The sequence below is a fragment of the Maniola jurtina genome, chromosome 15, assembly GCF_905333055.1.
Source record: "Maniola jurtina chromosome 15, ilManJurt1.1, whole genome shotgun sequence".
Lineage (NCBI taxonomy): Eukaryota > Metazoa > Arthropoda > Insecta > Lepidoptera > Nymphalidae > Maniola > Maniola jurtina.
This window is the reverse complement of record NC_060043.1, coordinates 8501547-8520476: the sequence shown is the minus strand read 5'-3', so window position 1 is coordinate 8520476 and position 18930 is coordinate 8501547. Positions and strand designations below refer to the sequence as shown.

General features: G+C 36.2%; 1 protein-coding gene across 3 annotated transcripts; it reads right to left on the bottom strand.

Annotated features, from left to right (window-relative positions):
* Positions 1-245: 245 nt before the first annotated feature.
* Positions 246-18867, bottom strand: LOC123872661 (glutathione hydrolase 1 proenzyme-like). Of its 3 annotated transcripts, none has more exons than XM_045917090.1 (9): positions 18730-18867; positions 7369-7527; positions 6623-7030; positions 4309-4509; positions 3806-4061; positions 3231-3421; positions 2309-2549; positions 1430-1543; positions 246-762 (listed from the first exon to the last, which is right to left on the bottom strand). In XM_045917090.1, exons 1-9 carry the CDS (start codon positions 18735-18737, stop codon positions 607-609), a joined length of 1734 nt encoding a protein of 577 aa, XP_045773046.1. In that variant the 5' UTR covers positions 18738-18867; the 3' UTR covers positions 246-606. The 3 variants fall into 3 exon arrangements, with proteins under 3 accessions (XP_045773046.1, XP_045773049.1, XP_045773048.1); XM_045917093.1 differs by lacking the exon at positions 18730-18867 and adding an exon at positions 18316-18386; XM_045917092.1 differs by lacking the exon at positions 18730-18867 and adding an exon at positions 8286-8517.
* Between the last annotated feature and the right edge of the window lie 63 nt (positions 18868-18930).

The following is an 18930-nucleotide window of genomic DNA, read 5'->3' as shown; positions in this document are numbered from 1 at the left end:
ACAAATTAATATTATGAGATATTAATTTAAATTTTATAGCAATACATAAATAATAAAATATACCTATAGGTACTGAATGAGATACTGACAATTACGTGGTAAGTAAAGGGAGAAAAGTAGAAGAACAGAAATTCATCAAGGATTTGAAAAAAAACTTGGACTGCAAAAATTGGTTGGATTTTCTTTTAACCTTGGGTGAAAATGCAAATCACCCGCATTATTTATATTAAAGAAAACATCGGCAATGATCTTACACGGCAGCGTCATTTTTGTTTTATTTTAGATAGATATCTAACAAAAGCACATACAATAATGTTTCTTCGTCTCACTCCATGGCTCGACTGATGTCAGACATAATAATACTTAATAGATATCACTTAAATACGATCGCCTTGCAGACTTAGTTAGAACGTTTTCGATTTAGAGGGTTGATGTGGGACTGCTCTTGCAGTCCTGTTGCAAGTCAAAGCAAGCGGTACTACAACCGTACCTATAGCAGTAGTCCGACACCAAGGGTCTAAATTGAAAGAGCTCTAAGGTAAACATAAATGTGGAAGCGCCATGCTTTTTCATAGATTTTGTTTCGAATTGATTGATTTTAAAAGTTCAAAAACCGTCGATACTTCCAACTCTTCTTCGATCTGTCGACGCTAGTAGAAAGCCATTTGCATCTCGCGCAACGCCGTTCATAGCAGCGAATCCCGCGAAGGGCCCACGTTCCGTTGTTGCATGTCCTCGGGCACGCAAAAATGCGAGGACTTTCTGTTGATAATAAATAAAGAATTATTTTTATATTGTTTTTTATTATTTACTAACTGATGCCCGCGACTTCGTCCGCGTGGATTTACGTTTTTCGAAATCCCGCGGGAACTCTTTGGTGATAATAAATAATTATTTTTCATATTGCTTTTTATTATTTACTAGCTGATGCCCGCGACTTCGCCAGCGTGGATTTATGTTTTCGAAATCCCGCGGGAACTCTTTGCTTATCCGGGATAAAAAGGAGCCTATGTTCCAAACATCCACACTTTCACAAATATTAGTAGGATTAGGATTTTACATTGTACAATACAGAAACAGTTCTGAGCGTTTTTTAAACTTAACGTCATTTTATCTCACAGGTGATTGTTATTTTAATAAACTGGAATTTATATATTAAGCAAATATCCATAACGTTTAACGATATATGAATTAACGTTACAGTAGCTACAACGTTATTTAAATATCGCAATAATAATTAACGTTATAATGAATATTACGATAAATAAAAATTACTTTATTAAAACAGTTTAATTTTTTTGTCAAGTTATAAGATAAGTAGTAGGTATACCTATTTATATCTAACTTATTTATAGTACCTACATAATACTTAAAAACGAAATTTTCTGGAATTGTTTAAAAAGTCATACAGTAGGAAACACAAAATTACCGGATCGAAACCAGCTTCATGTTCAACTTCCATGGGGATAAGTTGATGATGAAGTCGCGAGCTCTGGATAACATCGGACAGCTCGCCGCCTTCCACAAGTGTGTGCATTGTCACCTGAAAACAATGTACTTTTACTATTTTAATATCGTCATCATCATCATGATCAACCCATTGCTGCCCCACTACTGAGTACGGGTCTCCTCTAAGAATGAGAAGGGTTTAGGCCATAGTCTGTCATGCTGGCCCAATGCCGATTAGTAGACTTCAACACCTTTGAGAACATGAAGAACCCTCAGGAATGATTTCCTTCATCGTTAAAGCAAGCGATATTTAATTGCTTAAAACACACATAACTGAAAAGGAAAAGTTAGTGGTGCGTGCCCGGGATCGTACCCCCGACCTACGATTAAGAGGTGGATGTTCTAACCACTAGGCTATCACAGCTTGTTTTAAATATAGGACTCATTTATAAGAGAAATTCTCAAAACAAATTCAGGACGACTACCTACCTAGTCTTTAATCCTAAAATTATAAGTTTTTGTGTGACACGTTGCAACAACGTTCAAAAAGAAACGAATTTTTTAGGGTTCCGTACCTCAAAAGGGGAAATGGAACCCTTATAGGATCACTTTGTTGTCTGTCCGTCTGTCTTCCGTTAAGGGTTCCGTTTTTCCTTTTGAGGTACGGAACCCTAAAAATATTAAAATGTGTTTATGAAAAAAATCACATACTATAGATGGCAGACCGTCATTAACTTGCAGTGTCAACATAAAAGTGTTAGGTATATCTATTACGATGGTACGGAATCCTTCGTGTGCAAGTCCGACTCGCACCTGACCGGTTTTTTTAATAATTAAATTAAAGGATTGACAATCATACCAGCGCGACTTGAGTGGTAATCTTCGTACCGCCCGCTGCACCTATCACCAAGTCCGCCGTACCGTTTCTCGATAGCACAACACTCGGGACCATTGAACTTAGCGGCTGAAGACCCCTTGCCACCATATTTGCCGGTGACGGCGGCATTCCATACGATGATTCACGGTTCGGAATTGCGAAGTCATCCATCTCGTCATTCAGCATGATACCAAGACTTGTAGACCGCCTCTGGGAACCCCAACTGTAATTTATATGAACGACAGATTATAAACCGAAATCCTTACTCTGAGTTATCTAGGTCTGCTATTATGTATTTAAATTATGTTTAAGTTATACCAAAGTCAGTCAAAGATGTCGCTGATGTTGGTTTTTTTGATTGTTGATTACAAATACCTGGCAATACCTACTTAAATAAAAGAAAAAGCAATAAAATCCTTCAATAAAAATAGCTTAAAAAATCTTTCTCCATCATAAACGGAGAAAAATGAGCAATCACGCACTGGATTCAACACGAACTGCAATATTGTGAACATCACTGATCTTTACAGCGGGATGAAATCAACAGAGTACCTACTTAGAAGAGAAAAAATGTGTAAAGTGTATCTTATTGATAAATAGAGCGATCGCCCGCGGTTTCATGTCCCTGGAAATTTTGAAAAATCCGTCTTTATTCGTTCTACAAAAGGAATTCATTCATTCAAGCAAAGGAAAGGAAAGGAAGGAGTTCAATTTACTCGTCTACAAAAGGAATCTGTAGGTTCAAGTTTTTGGGCTGAGTGTTGATGAGTCAGCCGAATCAGGACTTTATTCCATAATGTACCTAGAAGATAGTTTAGATTGTTTAGAAGATAAGAGAATAGAGATATTTTGAAAAGATGGCTACCTACGTTTATCTAAGACAATTTGAATGATATTTACATACATATAGTTGATGGTGCTCGTGGCAGCCACAACGCTACCATCTGGCGCATACACCACGACGTGAGCAGTTCCATGGTCGTCGGCACCTTCGAACATAGCGCCGTAGTGCTTCCAATCGTTATAGGTGTAGTTGTCGTTCACAACACTTCTGAAGGCTCTTGCCCAAGCAGGATTCGAAAGATTGCGCTCCAACTTCAAGAAAAAATCGGTCAAGTTCAAGTCGGACTCGCACACGAAGGGTTCCGTCGTATGACCCATCGTTTATGAAATATATATTATTTTTTAATTTTTGTGGCAGCCATTTTGATACTTATTTGTTGTTAATATAACTATCATGTTTTTTAGCATAAAACTTAGAATACGGTATGGTAATCGTAACATTTCAAAATGAGTAACCCCTCAAATGTGCAAAGAAAGAAGGGCCTAAAGAATGTGATAGGCTGGTCAGGCTAGAAGAAAAAGAGAAGACCACTCACTTCTCTAATATCGCTAAGTTAGTTCTAGCAGGATCTCCAAAGAAGTGCCTAAGGAATGTGATAGGCTGGCTAGGCTAAAAGAATAAAGAAGACCACTCACTTCTCTAATATCATAATGTAAGTTGGTCCTAGCAGGATCTCCGAGGCCCGTGCGCTTCGCGTATGCGTACTTAAACGTTTCGATGACGCGGTGCCAGTAGAGGTTGGAGTTGACCGGCACGTTGGTGCCTACGCCGATCCAACCTCGCATCATGTTGAGAATAAACGCCAGCACTGAACCAGAGCCCGGTAAGGGAACGGAGTATAGCGTGTGCTCATCTGATATTTGCACCGCGATTGGTTCTTGCCATTCCACTCTGTGTAAAAAAAACTCGGTTAAAGTTGTTTTTAATATGGCAAACAAATGTCTATGTTCAAAAATAATAATATCTATTGTCATATCAAACAGCAAACGTTGACCTCTCGAAGAAGAAATTGCCCACTAAAGCAAGCCGCAAAAGAGCGCTCGATGCCTATTCAATTTTGGATTGAAGGTATTTTCTAATTAAAATTGGATAGCTATAATATTTTGAAGATAAATTTGATTAGCGGGTGATTTCTTACTTGTAACTCCTGAGATCTTCTTCTGTTATGATGCCACCCAAGTTCTGAATGTCACGAACGAGCGCTGCAGTAAGTGTGCCGTCGTGAATCGCTTCCGAACCCTCTTCCGCGATGGTGTCAAGTGTCCTAGCTAATGTTGGTTCGCGGATCAAATCTCCTTCATTCCATACATCGCCCGTTTCTGGGTTCACATAGAGTTCTCTGAAATTAATATTAAAATCCTTTATTCGGTTTTAACTCATCGCTTTCGTTTTTACAAACGAACACTTCTTTTGAATAACCAGAATGTTTCGTTCTGATTTTGGAAAATATTATAACATATATTTACTAGAGGATGCCCGCGACTTCGTCCGCATGGATTTAGATTGTTATGGATCCCGTGGGAACTATTTGATTTTCCGGGATAAAAAGTTGCCTATTTCGATTACAGGGACGCAAGCTACTTCGGTACCTTTCATATAAATCGGTTAAGTGGATGGGTCTCTAGGAATTCCGCGGGATCTCTTTGATTTTCTGGGATAAAAAGTAGCCTATGTCCGTCCCCGGGATATAAGCGAATCTTGTACCTTTCCGCACGTCACCCGCACAGCGCCCGCACTAACCCGGTGCGGGATAGCGCGGGCACTGTGCAGGGCGTCCCCACCTCGATTGCCATTTCAACCTGTCGTGTACTGTATATTATGTACATTCTGTTGAAAACGTATTACGTTATAGTAATTCCGTTGTTATGATTGCTGTGCCTCCTTAAATGCTAATGTGATGCTAATCAAGTTAATGGTGCTAAACCATTGCAATAAACTTGCAGAAAGTTAGGTCGTCAACCTTTAGATATACGTATGTATATCTGTTATTTACGTAGTAAAAAAATTAACGCAATATGAATTTATCTTTACATTATTTTATTTTCATTAAAATTACCGTAACTAATTTATGTAAAAATAAATAATTAGCGCGACAATTTGGATTTCGAAACATACTTATTCGTTCGATCTTTTGTTATGCTAAGTGAATTTTGTTGCTTATTGAATTTTATTGTTTCAAGAAAATAAGTTTGTAAGTAAGTAAGTACTACTTTTATTCAAATTCAAATTCAAATTATTTTTATTCAATTAAACTTTTACAAGTGCTTTTGAATCGTCAAAATAATCTACCACTGGTTCGGAATGCTGTTCCTACCGAGAAGAACCAGCAAGAAACTCGGCGGTTGCTCTTTTCAAATGTACAATTTACAATAATATGCCATACTGTATACAAGCAATTGCAGCGCCGTATATTGCTGGAGCGAATCAAATCCAAGCTTTTTTGTCATTTACATAATCTTCGATTGTATAATAAGCTTTTTCCAGGAGCATACTTTTAATAGATTTTTTAAACTTGTGTAAAGGCAAGTCTAAAATTGATTGTGGAATTTTATTATAAAATATTACACTCATTCCCACAAACGATTTTCCCACTTTCCTGAGGCGGAGCGTAGGATATGCGAGCCTATTACGGTTTCTAGTTTGCCGGTCGTGGAAATCACCGATTTTTTTGTAACTATGAATGTTTTGTCGTACAAAAATTATATTAGCGTAAATATATTGAGAAGCTACTGTAAGAATACCTATTTCCTTAAATTTCTCTCGTAGGGAATCGCGCGGTTTTAAATTATAGATTGCGATTTTAATTAATTCACTTATTGCAGGTGTTCCATAACTTAGGCGCGGTTAGGTAAATTTAATTACAAAAGTGGCGAAGGGCCGCATCCCGAAATGTAGAATTACTATTTTTCGTTTCATGGATTTCCAACGTGGCCCTTGGCGCCGTGTGTGACTTAAATGTAGATTAGGTAAATTCGTAGTATACGTAATATTATAAATGCATAAGTCATATCTGTCTTTCTCTCAGCTAGCTATTTCCGGCCGATGAATTTAACCCATTTTGACGTGGTAGGTACAGATAGCTTGCATCCCGAAGATGTAATTGTCTTGGAAAATTAAAGAAATGGTTTAATTTTTTTTTAATCACATAAGTAATTGGTAGATCCTATTTGGTAGATAGGTATAGTTTGCATCCCAAATACGGAAATACCTAGGCTACTTTTTATCCCGGAAAATCGAAGAGTTTCCTTAGGATTATGAAAAACGTATATCCACGCAGATTAAATCTCGGGCACTATCTAGTGGTCTAAGGAGACATAATATTGGTCCGATCTCCAAACCACGTCTCTGTCGTGCTATAATAAAGTCATCTATTTAAAATAATAAGTAGAACACGAGGAACATGCTAAGAAGGAGACTCGTATATCTAATGTGACGGTGAGGAAGGTATTTACCTCATAGATGGTTCAGCGATGATTTTATCTTTATAGGATTTCAGCACCCGGCCCATGTAGGCGTTGACGCGGTGTCCTCGACGGCAGAGGTCCGCGGCAGGCTGCACCAGCTCCCTCCACGGCAGACGTCCGTACTCTTGGTACATGGCACCATAACCTCTCAGCTCTCCAGGTACTGCGATCGCAAGCCCGCCAACAGCGGATGAGGCGTTCTTGAACATATCCTCATGTGTCGCAGCAGGCGCTCTCTCTCTCGCGTTCAGTACCCGCACCGTGCGTGTCCTGGCGTCGTAAATGGTAGCGAGGAATCCGCCCCCGAGACCCATGCACTGGGGACATGCTAACCCTTCGCAGAACAGCGCCGCTATGGCTGCGTCAACGGCCGTGCCGTTCTTTTCCAATATTTCGCTGTAAAGAACAATGTGATAGTTGAAGTAGCGTAGAAATGTAAAACTTTAAATAAATAAATAAATCTTTATTATTTTTACATAACAGTGTTTACAAACATTATTTTGAGGCCCTATGCCTCCTGATGAAGTGAAAACTGTGGTTCAGGAGGCATTGTCTTCCCATAATATAATGTAACAGCATAATATAACCACTTATAATAATTTAGTAATTTAAACCACGTAAGTACTTAATAAGTATCAAAAGATATTTATAGTTAGTATACTAAGAGTTATTCCTTTGAAGAATAATAAAAATAAAAAACCCGTCAAGTGCGCATCGCGTGGCTTCACTCTCACCGTCCAACAGAGGCACATTCGTAACCGTTGGCGACGACTGCGGCTCGGCGGTATCGCATCTCGATCTTGCTGGCCCACGGCTGCAGCACGAGCACCGCGATCACCGCGCCTGCCACCAGCGCGCCCAGCATGCCGCTCCAAATCCAACACTTCCGTGACCTACAACAGACAAAGAAGAATAAGCTATACATACGAGTACATCAGAAACCTGCAACATGCTTACCAACTTGATCAGTACAGTCACGGTAACAGTGGTACAACAGGGTTGGAAACAAAATTAAATTACAGAATTCATTATAGCCTCAATAGCTCAACCGGTAAAGGAGTGGACTGAAAACCGGGTCGACGGTTCAAACCCCGCCCGTTGCACTATTGTCGTACCTACTCCTAGCACAAGCCTGACGCTTAGTTGGAGAGGAAAGGGGAATATTAGTCATTTAACATGGCTAATATTCTTTAAAAAAAAAAACAGAAACAGAAAAAAAACGAAAATTATTTTGTTAAATTAAAACAAAATCAAATCATTTTAGGTATCCATAATCCATATCCGGCCCCGAAGAGTACCAACGGGACACTTTTACTAAGCCTCCGCTGTCCGTCCGTCTGTTCGTCCATCCGTCTGTCTGTCTGTTAGCGGGCTGTATCTCATGAACCCTACGAACATGAACCGTCATAGGTAGAGAGATGTCACAGAGTGTGTACTTCAAGGATAGGGCTCAGTAACAAAATTATAGACTTATTACATGAACAAAATAATCTTGCACTCTTGGATGGAAAATGGATGGAATGCCTAAATAACCGCATTGCAAATCGAACGAAGGGTTATAAAATGATAAAATACAGTACCTAACTAATATATTAAACGTAAATTCTTGGATGTAGGTAGGTATAAGATTTGTACGCAACTTCATTCTTACCTAGCTACTCAATGTTTTTGCATGATTTCTGAAGTAATAGTTCCGTAGTAGCCTAACCTATCATCTTATCTATCCATATCTCTATTTTACGTTTTACTTCAGTCAGCCTGCCTAGCAGCAAACCGTGAAAGCAATTTAACGTTTTATCATAAAATGAAAAGAAAATGAATGAATTTTAATGATATAAAAATGCTAGGTTTACGAAAATACACTAAATTCCATAATTGATTTGACAAGATATGTAGAGATGACTAGCAATTGTCAGATTTAATCAAAGTGACGGGTTAAAAAAAGAAGTTAAATCTAAAAAGGTTGCTTATTAAATAAAACTATTTATTTAATTTATTTAGCGTTACTAATTTAATAATTTAATAATTATGTAACATTAAAATTAATCTTAATTTATAATGATTGAAATGATTGTGTATAATAAATGTAATTAATACTTATATTGTAAATTGCGATGCCCTGACAGGGCGTCATGTAACTATACTTATCTAGCTTTAAGTTATATGTATAGTTATTAGTACATGACAGCAATGAAAAATAAATATATAAATAAACAAGCACTTGGAACATCCTCATCTGTCTTTGAAGTCGGAGAGAACTAGCGAAGTAGGCTAACTGATTAAAAGGCGTGGAACCGCCTTCCAGTTTCCGGGTTTCCTACTGTCACTTAATCACATACCTAATAGGTAAGTACTAAGTACCTACCTTTACCTCAAAGCAAACAAGTAAATAGGCATCTGTTCAGCGCGTATAGGCAATCTAGGCGTTCCATCATGCATGATACTATTATATACCTACTAAGAAGTAAGAACCTAACCTAGGTATGTGTTAGCACAGGTATTAGTATGGCGGCGCCAAGAACAATCTAAGTAGCTATACCTACTTATTAAAAGGCTACCTATACTTACTAAAATCTTGCATCAAAAAGTTGAAAACTAAAACCCAACTGCAATCGTCTTTATAAACGCTGAAATAGCAGAGTAAAATTGTTTTTCTGTCGCTTGGTATATGTTAATGTTGTTGTACATTTATATTCATGAGCTCAAAATTTTCTCCTCTTTCATTTGACGTCCCACTCGATACAATAGCAATAACAATTTTTGGAGACCATTTTCTTGATGTAACATCCGTTAGGTCAATTTTTTCGTATAAAATATAGCCTATGTCACCCGGACCTTTATAACAAATCAATTGACACCTCATTCATCAAAATCGCCCCAGTAGTTTAGGCACTACACAGAATCTGGATACAAACATACATACATACAAAGACTGCTAAAGTCATAACCCTTCCTTTTGGCTTGTCACAGTCGGGTAAAAACGCCAGATTCTAATGATAACGGCCATACCTAATGTCTCTACCACGTCTCTACAGGATTTATCTAATCTAGCATATAGAGATCTTTGATCTAATCTGGGTCTACAGAGTACCTACAGATGTAAATGATAACAGCCATGTTCTATATCTGGGTAATTGATGCTCCTTCTCTTTCTCAATGGCTGAAGGAGGAAAGACCGCCATCCATGTTATATCGACTAGGATCTAAGCCTAGGGTCAACGCTTGTGCTAATGGCAAGTTTCTATAATAAAATTAGTAGTACAACTAATTGTACATAATATTATAAGTAGGTAAAAGGTATATACTGAGTGGTCCCCAATTTTGTTAAAATCTTAATAAATTAGTGGGTAAAATACCTTCTATAGGTACCTACCTACCTACCTACATTTATAATATTCATGCGACAAATGCGGAATCAATAAAGTGCCTATTCTTTTAATATTATTATACCTACTCTTTGAGGTACTCGTGTCAAGGCTTGTGAATCAAATTACCTAGTTTTTCTGTACCTGTGTGACAAAATTATTTCGATTTGACCTTAGCGCTTCAGTGCGCATACGATTTTGTTGATGTTACAAAATTACAATTGATATATAGCGGAGATAGGTACAACCCAGCAACTAGGTATATCTATCTACTAATCTGGATAGTGATTTCTGAAATCTACAATGCTTACTTTACTTATATCTGCTTGTGTTCGGTCCTATCTACCATCGATGTATATGGGTTAGCCTTTCCCATACAATTCCGCCCGCAAAAATACGTTTGAATCTTACGTCATCGTCATTGACAAAGTCAATAGACTTTTGCAAATTCTATTGACTTTTTGAGCGCGTTTTTTATTTTCGAAGAGCCCATCCATATACATCGATGCTATTACTTCTACTTAGTACTTACCTACCTAGTTTTACTTTTACCTATATGTATATGCATATGTACTATATTACTGATATGTACGGGGCCCCACCCCCTCATACCCCGATTGCCGTCTCAACCGTAATATACTTAACTACCTAAATGAAAAACAGATAGACCGTACCTATTCAGCAAAAGATAAAAGGATAAAACATTTTATTAGGTAAAGTACCTACCTACTATTATTTTTATTGCAATCGTGACAAATATAATAAACCGACTTGCCGCGTAAGTAAGTTCGCAAATACAATAAAAAATAATTCATATAAGTACCTAAGGTACTTATATGAATTATTTTTTATTAATAATTTTTTATTAATATAAAATAGTATAGGTACATACTATACTATTTTATATTCAAGAGTAATAAATAATTGTACTTGATAACAATCATCATGCCCTATGAAAAGCAATGATGAGGTTGCGGTAAGCGCACTTGCTTGGGAAATGGTAATCACTTTTTAACCCCCGACCCAAAAAGAGGGGTGTTATAAGTTTGACGTGTGTATCTGTCTGTGGCATCGTAGTACCTAAACTAATGAACTAATTTTAATTTAGTTTTACTTGTTTGAAAGGTGGCTTGATCGAGAGTGTTCTTAGCTATAATCCAAGAAAATCGGTACAGCCGTTTGAAAGTTATCAGCTCTTTTCTAGTTACTGTAACCTTCACTTGTCGGGGGTGTTACAAAATTTTAATTTACTCTTGTCATTTAAAAGCAGATAGACCGTACCTATTTAGTCAAAGCAAAGATAAAAGGATAAAACATTTTATTAGGTAAAGTACACACTATTATTTTTTTGCGATCGTGACAAATATAATAAACCGACTTGCTGCGCAAATACAGTAAAAAATAATTCATATAAGTAGGTATTCTTACTAATAATATGTACCTATAGTATTTTATATTCAAGAGAAATAAATAATTGCACTTGATAATAATCATCATGCCCTATGAAAAGCAATGATGAAGTTGCGGTGAGCGCACTTGCTTGGGAGGTGCTAATCACTTTTCAGAAATCATGAACGTGTCAACCACATAGTAATGCCAACGCTCTGTTATTTGGGTAAAGGGAGGTTGGCTTGTTACTGCTCTGTGTAAGAACTGTAAAGAAGGAAGGTTGTGAAATTTCTGAATAGGTACGCTCTTACGGCCAATATTAATGCTCAATCTATCTTTATAACTTGTCGATAAGTTACTTAGCTCCGACGAATAACAAACATTGCTAAGTAACTTATCGACAGATTACAGATAGATTGATTTTAATTTTGGCCGTTAGGGAGTTTACTGTAAAATCATTACTGGAAAATTGAGGTATTTTCCTTTCTCGACTATCGTGGTCGGTTTAAATAAATACCCCGTCCCGCCACACGCAGGATAAAAGGTATTTATGTCACCATTTAAAACCTACGCTACTACTACTACTATTTTTTTAAAACATATATTATATATGCGCATACATATACATATTTATAATAATATCCGATAATATCGGGTGATAAACAGGCTATGTAAGTATAACCACATTGTGTGGATGCGAAAAAATACTGTTATCGAACCATTTGCGGATTAAAACAGAGGATATAATATAATTCCGCAAAGGGGCAGGCTAGACTCTAGACTCATCGTAGGCGACATTGACCGCTATTTTCGGCCGCGACCTATGGCATCCGTTCCGTAGTAGGTAAGTATACACGTGTTGAGATTGCATAAATCAAGAGGGCTGTTGGTCGACACAAAAAATTTATTAACCTGTGGCTTTAATTACTACGTAGTATCTACATACTACATATCTATCCCAAACCTGCTAAATATTGTATTGTTAGTGCTTTAAGCAATAAGGCCGCCTTTGCATACAATTATTTTATAATTAATTAATCTATCTGCGGACTTAGTCAATTTTGCATAGGGAGGTCAATCGCACAGGTCAAACAGAATAATATCTAGACTGATCCGGGACGTCGAGCTGATTTTTTTCAGGGGTTGCCTGAAAAACAGCGCTGAGGTAGTGTATCCACGTACACTACTACAGCATTATGCTGAGGCGATTCCCTTTTTGGGACAGTTTGGCGCCACAGACACGCATTCTGTTTTTTACTATTATTTAGATTTTATAATTGTTTATTTTTAGATTTAATATAAGTAGATATAAGATTCATTGAAATTCCATGCAATTCGGCTCAGAGGATCACCGTGCCTTTGCAGTACAAGTTTATTATTTATTAGAACTACGAAATAGCGGTGGTCGTCTCGGCCGAAATGCATGGAAAGCTCAGTAAGTTATGTTTTAGATAAATATTTAGGTTTTTAAGTTTAATTTATTAGTTTTTATGTTTTATCTGTTTTCATTCTATTTACTGTGTTTGCGCCTAACTTTATAGTCCCGAATAAAAGTATATTTATTTATTTATTTATTTATTTAATTATAGTTTCTTGTTTTGTGTGCAAAAGTCTTCTATCTATCTATCTATAGTATTTAGTACCTACAATCTACATATACCATTACTTTACATCTACGTTTACATTTTTTACCCAAAATTTACGAACGTACTAAGTATAGAAGTTATTACAAGTTAAAACATGAGTGTGAGTTTAAAAACCGAGCCGCAGGCGAGCTTCTTAATAGTGTCACAAGAGTATTTTAATATCTGGTGGTTATATGTCTTTTCATACACTACTTTATCTAAACTCTTAATGATTAAAATCCAAACCATAAAATCTTGGTAACATAATATTTTGTTATAAGTAGATTCCGTTATCTTAATAACGATTGTCTGACAGCAAAACAAAGAAAAGGGTAAGATGGTCTACTTCTAGATAGGTTTGAATTTTTAGCATAGAGTCTGGCTTAAACTTTTTTCTTTTTAGTCCCCGACCCAAAAAGAGGGGTGTTAAAAGTTTGACGTGTGTATCTGTGTATCTGTCTGTGGCATCGTAGCTCCTAAACTAATGAACCGATTTTATTTTAGTTTTTTTTTTGTTTGAAAGGTGGCTTGATCGAGAATGTTCTTAGCTATAATCCAAGAAAATCGGTTCAGCCGTTTGAAAGTTATCAGCTCTTTTCTAGTTACTGTAACCTTCACTTGTCTGGGGTGTTATAAATTTTTAATTTACACTTGTATTTATTTTGATGTATAATATTTTTTGAGTTATCGTGCAAAATGTTGGAAAAAAAACCAAAGTTCGAAACCCTCGGTGCGCGAGTCTAACTCGCACTTGGCCGGTTTTTTTTTATATAGGTATTTAAATGGGTAATAATTGTGTTTATGATATACTCGTATGTTACGTAATTGTTACGTTATCGTAATAGCCCTCATAATGGCTTAGAAATCGTTGGTAGCTATATTTATGTACAATGTCATCGCTGAAACTACCTACCTGTGATTGTACGATTTCCGGTAATAGAATTCAGTATGATATAAGTATTCCTTACTTATTAGGTATAATACGCTAGAAAGTGTATCTGTAATCCGGATAGGTAAGTATTAATTACCTATACCTACTATGTATAGTAATCCTAATGTATTATTACGATTCTATTACCACGGCGCGGTGCGGTGGTAGAGTTGCAGAGTGCAGACGTAGCAAAAGACATTAGTTGTATCAGGTAAAGAACTGAAGTAAATAAAAACATAGTTATATTTATAAATTATACTGACCTACCCTACCATACTTACCTAACAGCTTAGTATGTCTAGGGACTAAACTAACTAATCTAATCAACCATCTTCTATTTTATCAAACTGCCTATAATAATGCATATTAATTTCACAATAAAAGCCTTAGATAAACTTATATGTATATACATAAGCATTGATCGGTTTTAGATTAGTATACCTACCTAATATGAATGTGATAATAAATAATAATATAATTGTCACCAGCTAATATTATTGTCTGTGTTTTGTATTCTTTAATGTAATCCTTCTTGTGGTTGTGCAAATAAAGTGTATTTATTATTATTATTGTGATTGATACTTCTAGGTATCTATTTTTTACCCGATTACGGCAAAGCCAAAAGGAAGAGTTATGATTTTAGCAGTCTATGTAGATACGTATATATGTAAATTTTAGATGTTACTTGCTACTACGGAACCCTTCATGGGCGAGTCCGACTCGCACTTGGCCGCTTTTTTTAACGCTCGTGCGAATTATGGCTGACGCGTCAACAAAGAGCGTCGCGCCTTTCTCCGAGGTTTCCGCGATTTGTTTAGGTACATTTTAACAGGGCTCTCTCTGTCACTCGTTTCATACAATCGTAGTTCCAATTTCATTTGAATATTAAGCAACCAAAGTCCATGAAATTTTGCAGACATATTCTAGAAACTAATATCTGTGTCTGTGGTGTTTTAGATTTTTCTAAAAATATGTAGTTTTAAAATTACAGGGGCTCAAATATTTGTATGAAAATTTTTAAGACCGCGTAACTTTGAAACCGAATATTTTAGCAGAAATCTGGAAAACCACAGACATAGATATTAGTTTCTAGAATATGTCTGCAAAATTTCATGGACTTTGGTTGCTTAATATTCAAATGAAATTGGAACTACGATTCGATTGTATGAAACGAGTGACGGAGAGAGCCCTCTTAAGTAAGCTAAGAAAGTATGCACTCGTACTTGGTTTAACTCAGTGGGTTATATTTCATTTTAGACATCCTTGGTATCTTTAGTCATTAAGAATGATCGGATTCTAAAAGAAAAAAATCATCAAGTTCTCTATTTAATGTTATTTTAATGGGAAACTAAGAAAATGGGAATTTTCCGCTTAATGATCGAAATCCACAAAGCAATAAGTGTCTGATAGATCAATAACCTATTCAGATGGAGGCACCTTCATACTTATGTAATAATATTAAGAAAGATAATACATATAACCATACGATAGCGATAAAGTAAGGACACAAAGCTACAACACGCGATGCTGGGTGAGTAGCTTAGAATGTAGTTTGAAGTCTGTAGAGCACACTTTGACTTTGCTTAGACTTTGTTACAGTTAAAACGAGACAGATTTATGCCGGCGGTATAACGCTGTCTCGTTTTGACAATGGCTTAAGTCTGAGCAAAGTTAAAGTGCGCTCTATAGATCTCAGTCGTAGAGTTGATCGGATCGGCATTAAAGGCGTTCAAACTGCAGAGAATGCATGCAACAGCCATGTTGCTAGAGACGTCTACCTCACTATACAGAGTGAAATTAAAAAAAAAAAAATTTCAAGACAACTAATATAGTATCTCTTATCTGTCTGTGATATCTGTGACTCTACCACTACGCGGTTCGGAAAAGCTCAAAATGGCTAGAACCCAAAGCCGTAAAACCAGTAAAAAAAGCGGTTCGAAAGATTCTAATAAAAGCAAGCATCATACTCAAGAGTTACTCTTTTCAAATCAAACTTTTCAAAATCAAAATCTTTTCATCATATCGTGAGATGCTTCATGGGCGTTGTGATTTTGCAAAACTGTAAGATAAGTAGATAATAACTATGATAGACCTTTATTGGTAGAACTGAGTTGCAGTCAGCAGATGAGAATCAGCAGAAGTGATTGCTAAGTAGGTATTGCACTATTTAGCTTTAGCCTCTGTTTCATGTATGTAATATTGTATATCAAATCTATGAATAGAGCAACCGCCGAATTTCTTGCTTTCCGATAGGAATAGCATTCCGAACCAGCGAAATTGGCAATGCATTTGAAGATTCAAAAGTACTTGTAAAAGTTTGATTGAACAAAAATATTTCTATTTCTATTACAATTTTATTTACAAAAACTAGCTGATGCCCGCAGCAAAAAAGTAGCCTATGTTACTCCCTGGTCAATCCTCGACTTGTCTGTGAAAATCCCGTCTAAATCGGTTCAGCCGTTCCGAAGATTAGCCCGTTCAGACAGACAAAAATTTTAAAAACGTGTGATTCAGGTATGGTATCGTTCAAATAACCATAGGAGCTTAATATGAGGTAGTTATTTCGAAATTACGACACTCCAATTTTATTTATTATATATAATATATTGTAGTATAGAATCACACTGTGGCGCCTTGTCAAACAATTTCCGTCGCGCATGTGACCAAGGCTTTTTGTTTGTGTGGGACGATTTCACGATCGAATAGATCCAAGGTTAAATCCAAGGTTTTTTTGGGTTCTGTACCTCGAAAGGAAAAATGGAACCCTTATAGAAACACTTTGTTGTCTGTCTGTTCGTCTGTCATGTCTATCAAGAAAACCTATAGAGTACTTTTCGTTGAGACAGGTAGGTAGGTCTTATGGCACAAGTAAAAGGAAAAAATCCGAAAACAGTGAATTTGTAATTAAATCACAAAAAAAAATTAAAACGTGTTCATCAACAAATAATTAGATACTTACCTAGTATTTTCAATTTTCAAAGTAAGATAACTATACCAAATGGGTTATCTATCGTGAAAGGGATTTTACCTGTACATTTTAAAACAGATTTTTATTTCTTTTTATGCACAATAGTTTTTGATTTATCATCCAAAATGTCGTAACAATACCTACCCGAGTACGGAACCCTCGGTGCACGAGTCTGACTCGCACTTGGCCGGTTTTAAAAGGTATCGTAAACTGGCGTCAAACTAGCCTAGGATCGAATGGGTCTACTAATAAATTGTGCTAAATTATTATTTCTGCAATTTAGTTAAACGGCCGTAACGCATAGAAAAGCGTGCATTATTAGTGTTTGCACGGTCAGCTGTGGTTAATAAAGTTGTCAAGAATTGCGGTTGCTTATCTAAAATGTATGAGCAATGAACATGAATATGTACACATGCATATATCTACATACAAACAGGTCAAAAACAGAACCCTCCTTTGAGCGTCTCCGCAGTCGGGTAAAAAAGATAAGATTCGTTCCAGATAGAAATGAAAATTTTTGCCCACGCCGTGTTAGGTAAGCAAGTAGGAACCTAATTCTAATTTCTCTAAACCACAGTTTTAATAACGATCTAGTAAAACTGTGTCTAAACTCAAATCTTTACCTACTTACCTATTTTTGAAAATGAAGGACGGATCTCTTCAATGGATAACAGCTAATTAATGGCGATCAGTGTAATAACACAATAGATAGGTTAGTAGGTAAGTAAATTTTTAAAAATAGATAATAATATTCCTCCGTTGAACAGGTAACTACTTAATATAATAACAGGGAAAAACGTTTGGTACCTGAACTGCAGTGCAATCCAATATTAGAAAATTTCAAAAATGTATATGTACCTATTGTAAATACGTTATAGGTAGGTACCTACTTAAATGTATATTTTGTTTATGTTAAGCCCACCCGTGCGAAGCTTGGGCGGGTCAATTAGTCTTTTTAACCGACTTCAAAAAGGAGGTTCTCATTTCCTCGGAATCTTTTTTTTTTATTTTTTTATGTATGATTACTCAAAGACCGATTTGGGATTTTTTTTCGAAAGGATATACAGTGCAGGTGGTCCCATATAAATTTGGTGAAGATCTGATGAATATCTTCGGAGATGGAGAACAGAACTCCTCAATGGATAAGAGCAAACTGCTTGCGATCAGTGTAATAGCTTAGTAAACAGTAGGGATTTAACTGGGCATAGCATATTATAGTACAGTGGTGCCACTAAAATCATGAAATAAAAAAATTCTAAAGAAAAATAAAACCGACTTCAAAAACCGCAAACACTAAAAAGTAAAAAATAATTTTTGTTTTTCGTTGGTTTTATTTTTCTTTTGAAAATTTTTATAACTAGAGTTCAAGAATTTAAAATATTAAATGTTAGGCACCTACTTACCTACTTCGGCGCCCGGTGCCAGTTGCCAATAAATATTGCGATTTCGTTAAGTAGGTACCTACCTAAGACAGGTTTGAAAGTCCACGTTTGAATGAAAGGCTAAGTTTAACGTACCTATAAGCCAAATATCTAGGTATGTAATATACAATTTTAATGCTTAACCAAGCATAACATAAATAATATATTATATTGTGTTAATATGCTAGGTTAAGCATTAAAATTAATAACATAACTTTATAAATACTATGTTTAGTTAAAAAGGAAAAAAATTAGTCTGCATACCTAAACATTCAATTTGATTTGCCACAGCTATTACAAAATTTAAAATATTTTACTTTTTTTGTTACTAAGTCTTCAATGCATATTTTCGCTTAGTACCAGTAGTATAATGGTGTTGGACAGGTAAATTCTTACCATATCATTATCGTAACGTCGCGTCCTAGGCACAGGTAAAAACAGACTGCGCGCGCGCCGATTTCCTTTAGGTCGCGGTCGGTGTTATAGCAGAGTTGTGAGCGAGCAATATTGTCTCGCTTCTCGATGGATCAGTGACGTAATTGTTTCACCTTTATCAGATTATTATATCTGTTCTCACGATAGAAACGTGATCAGTAG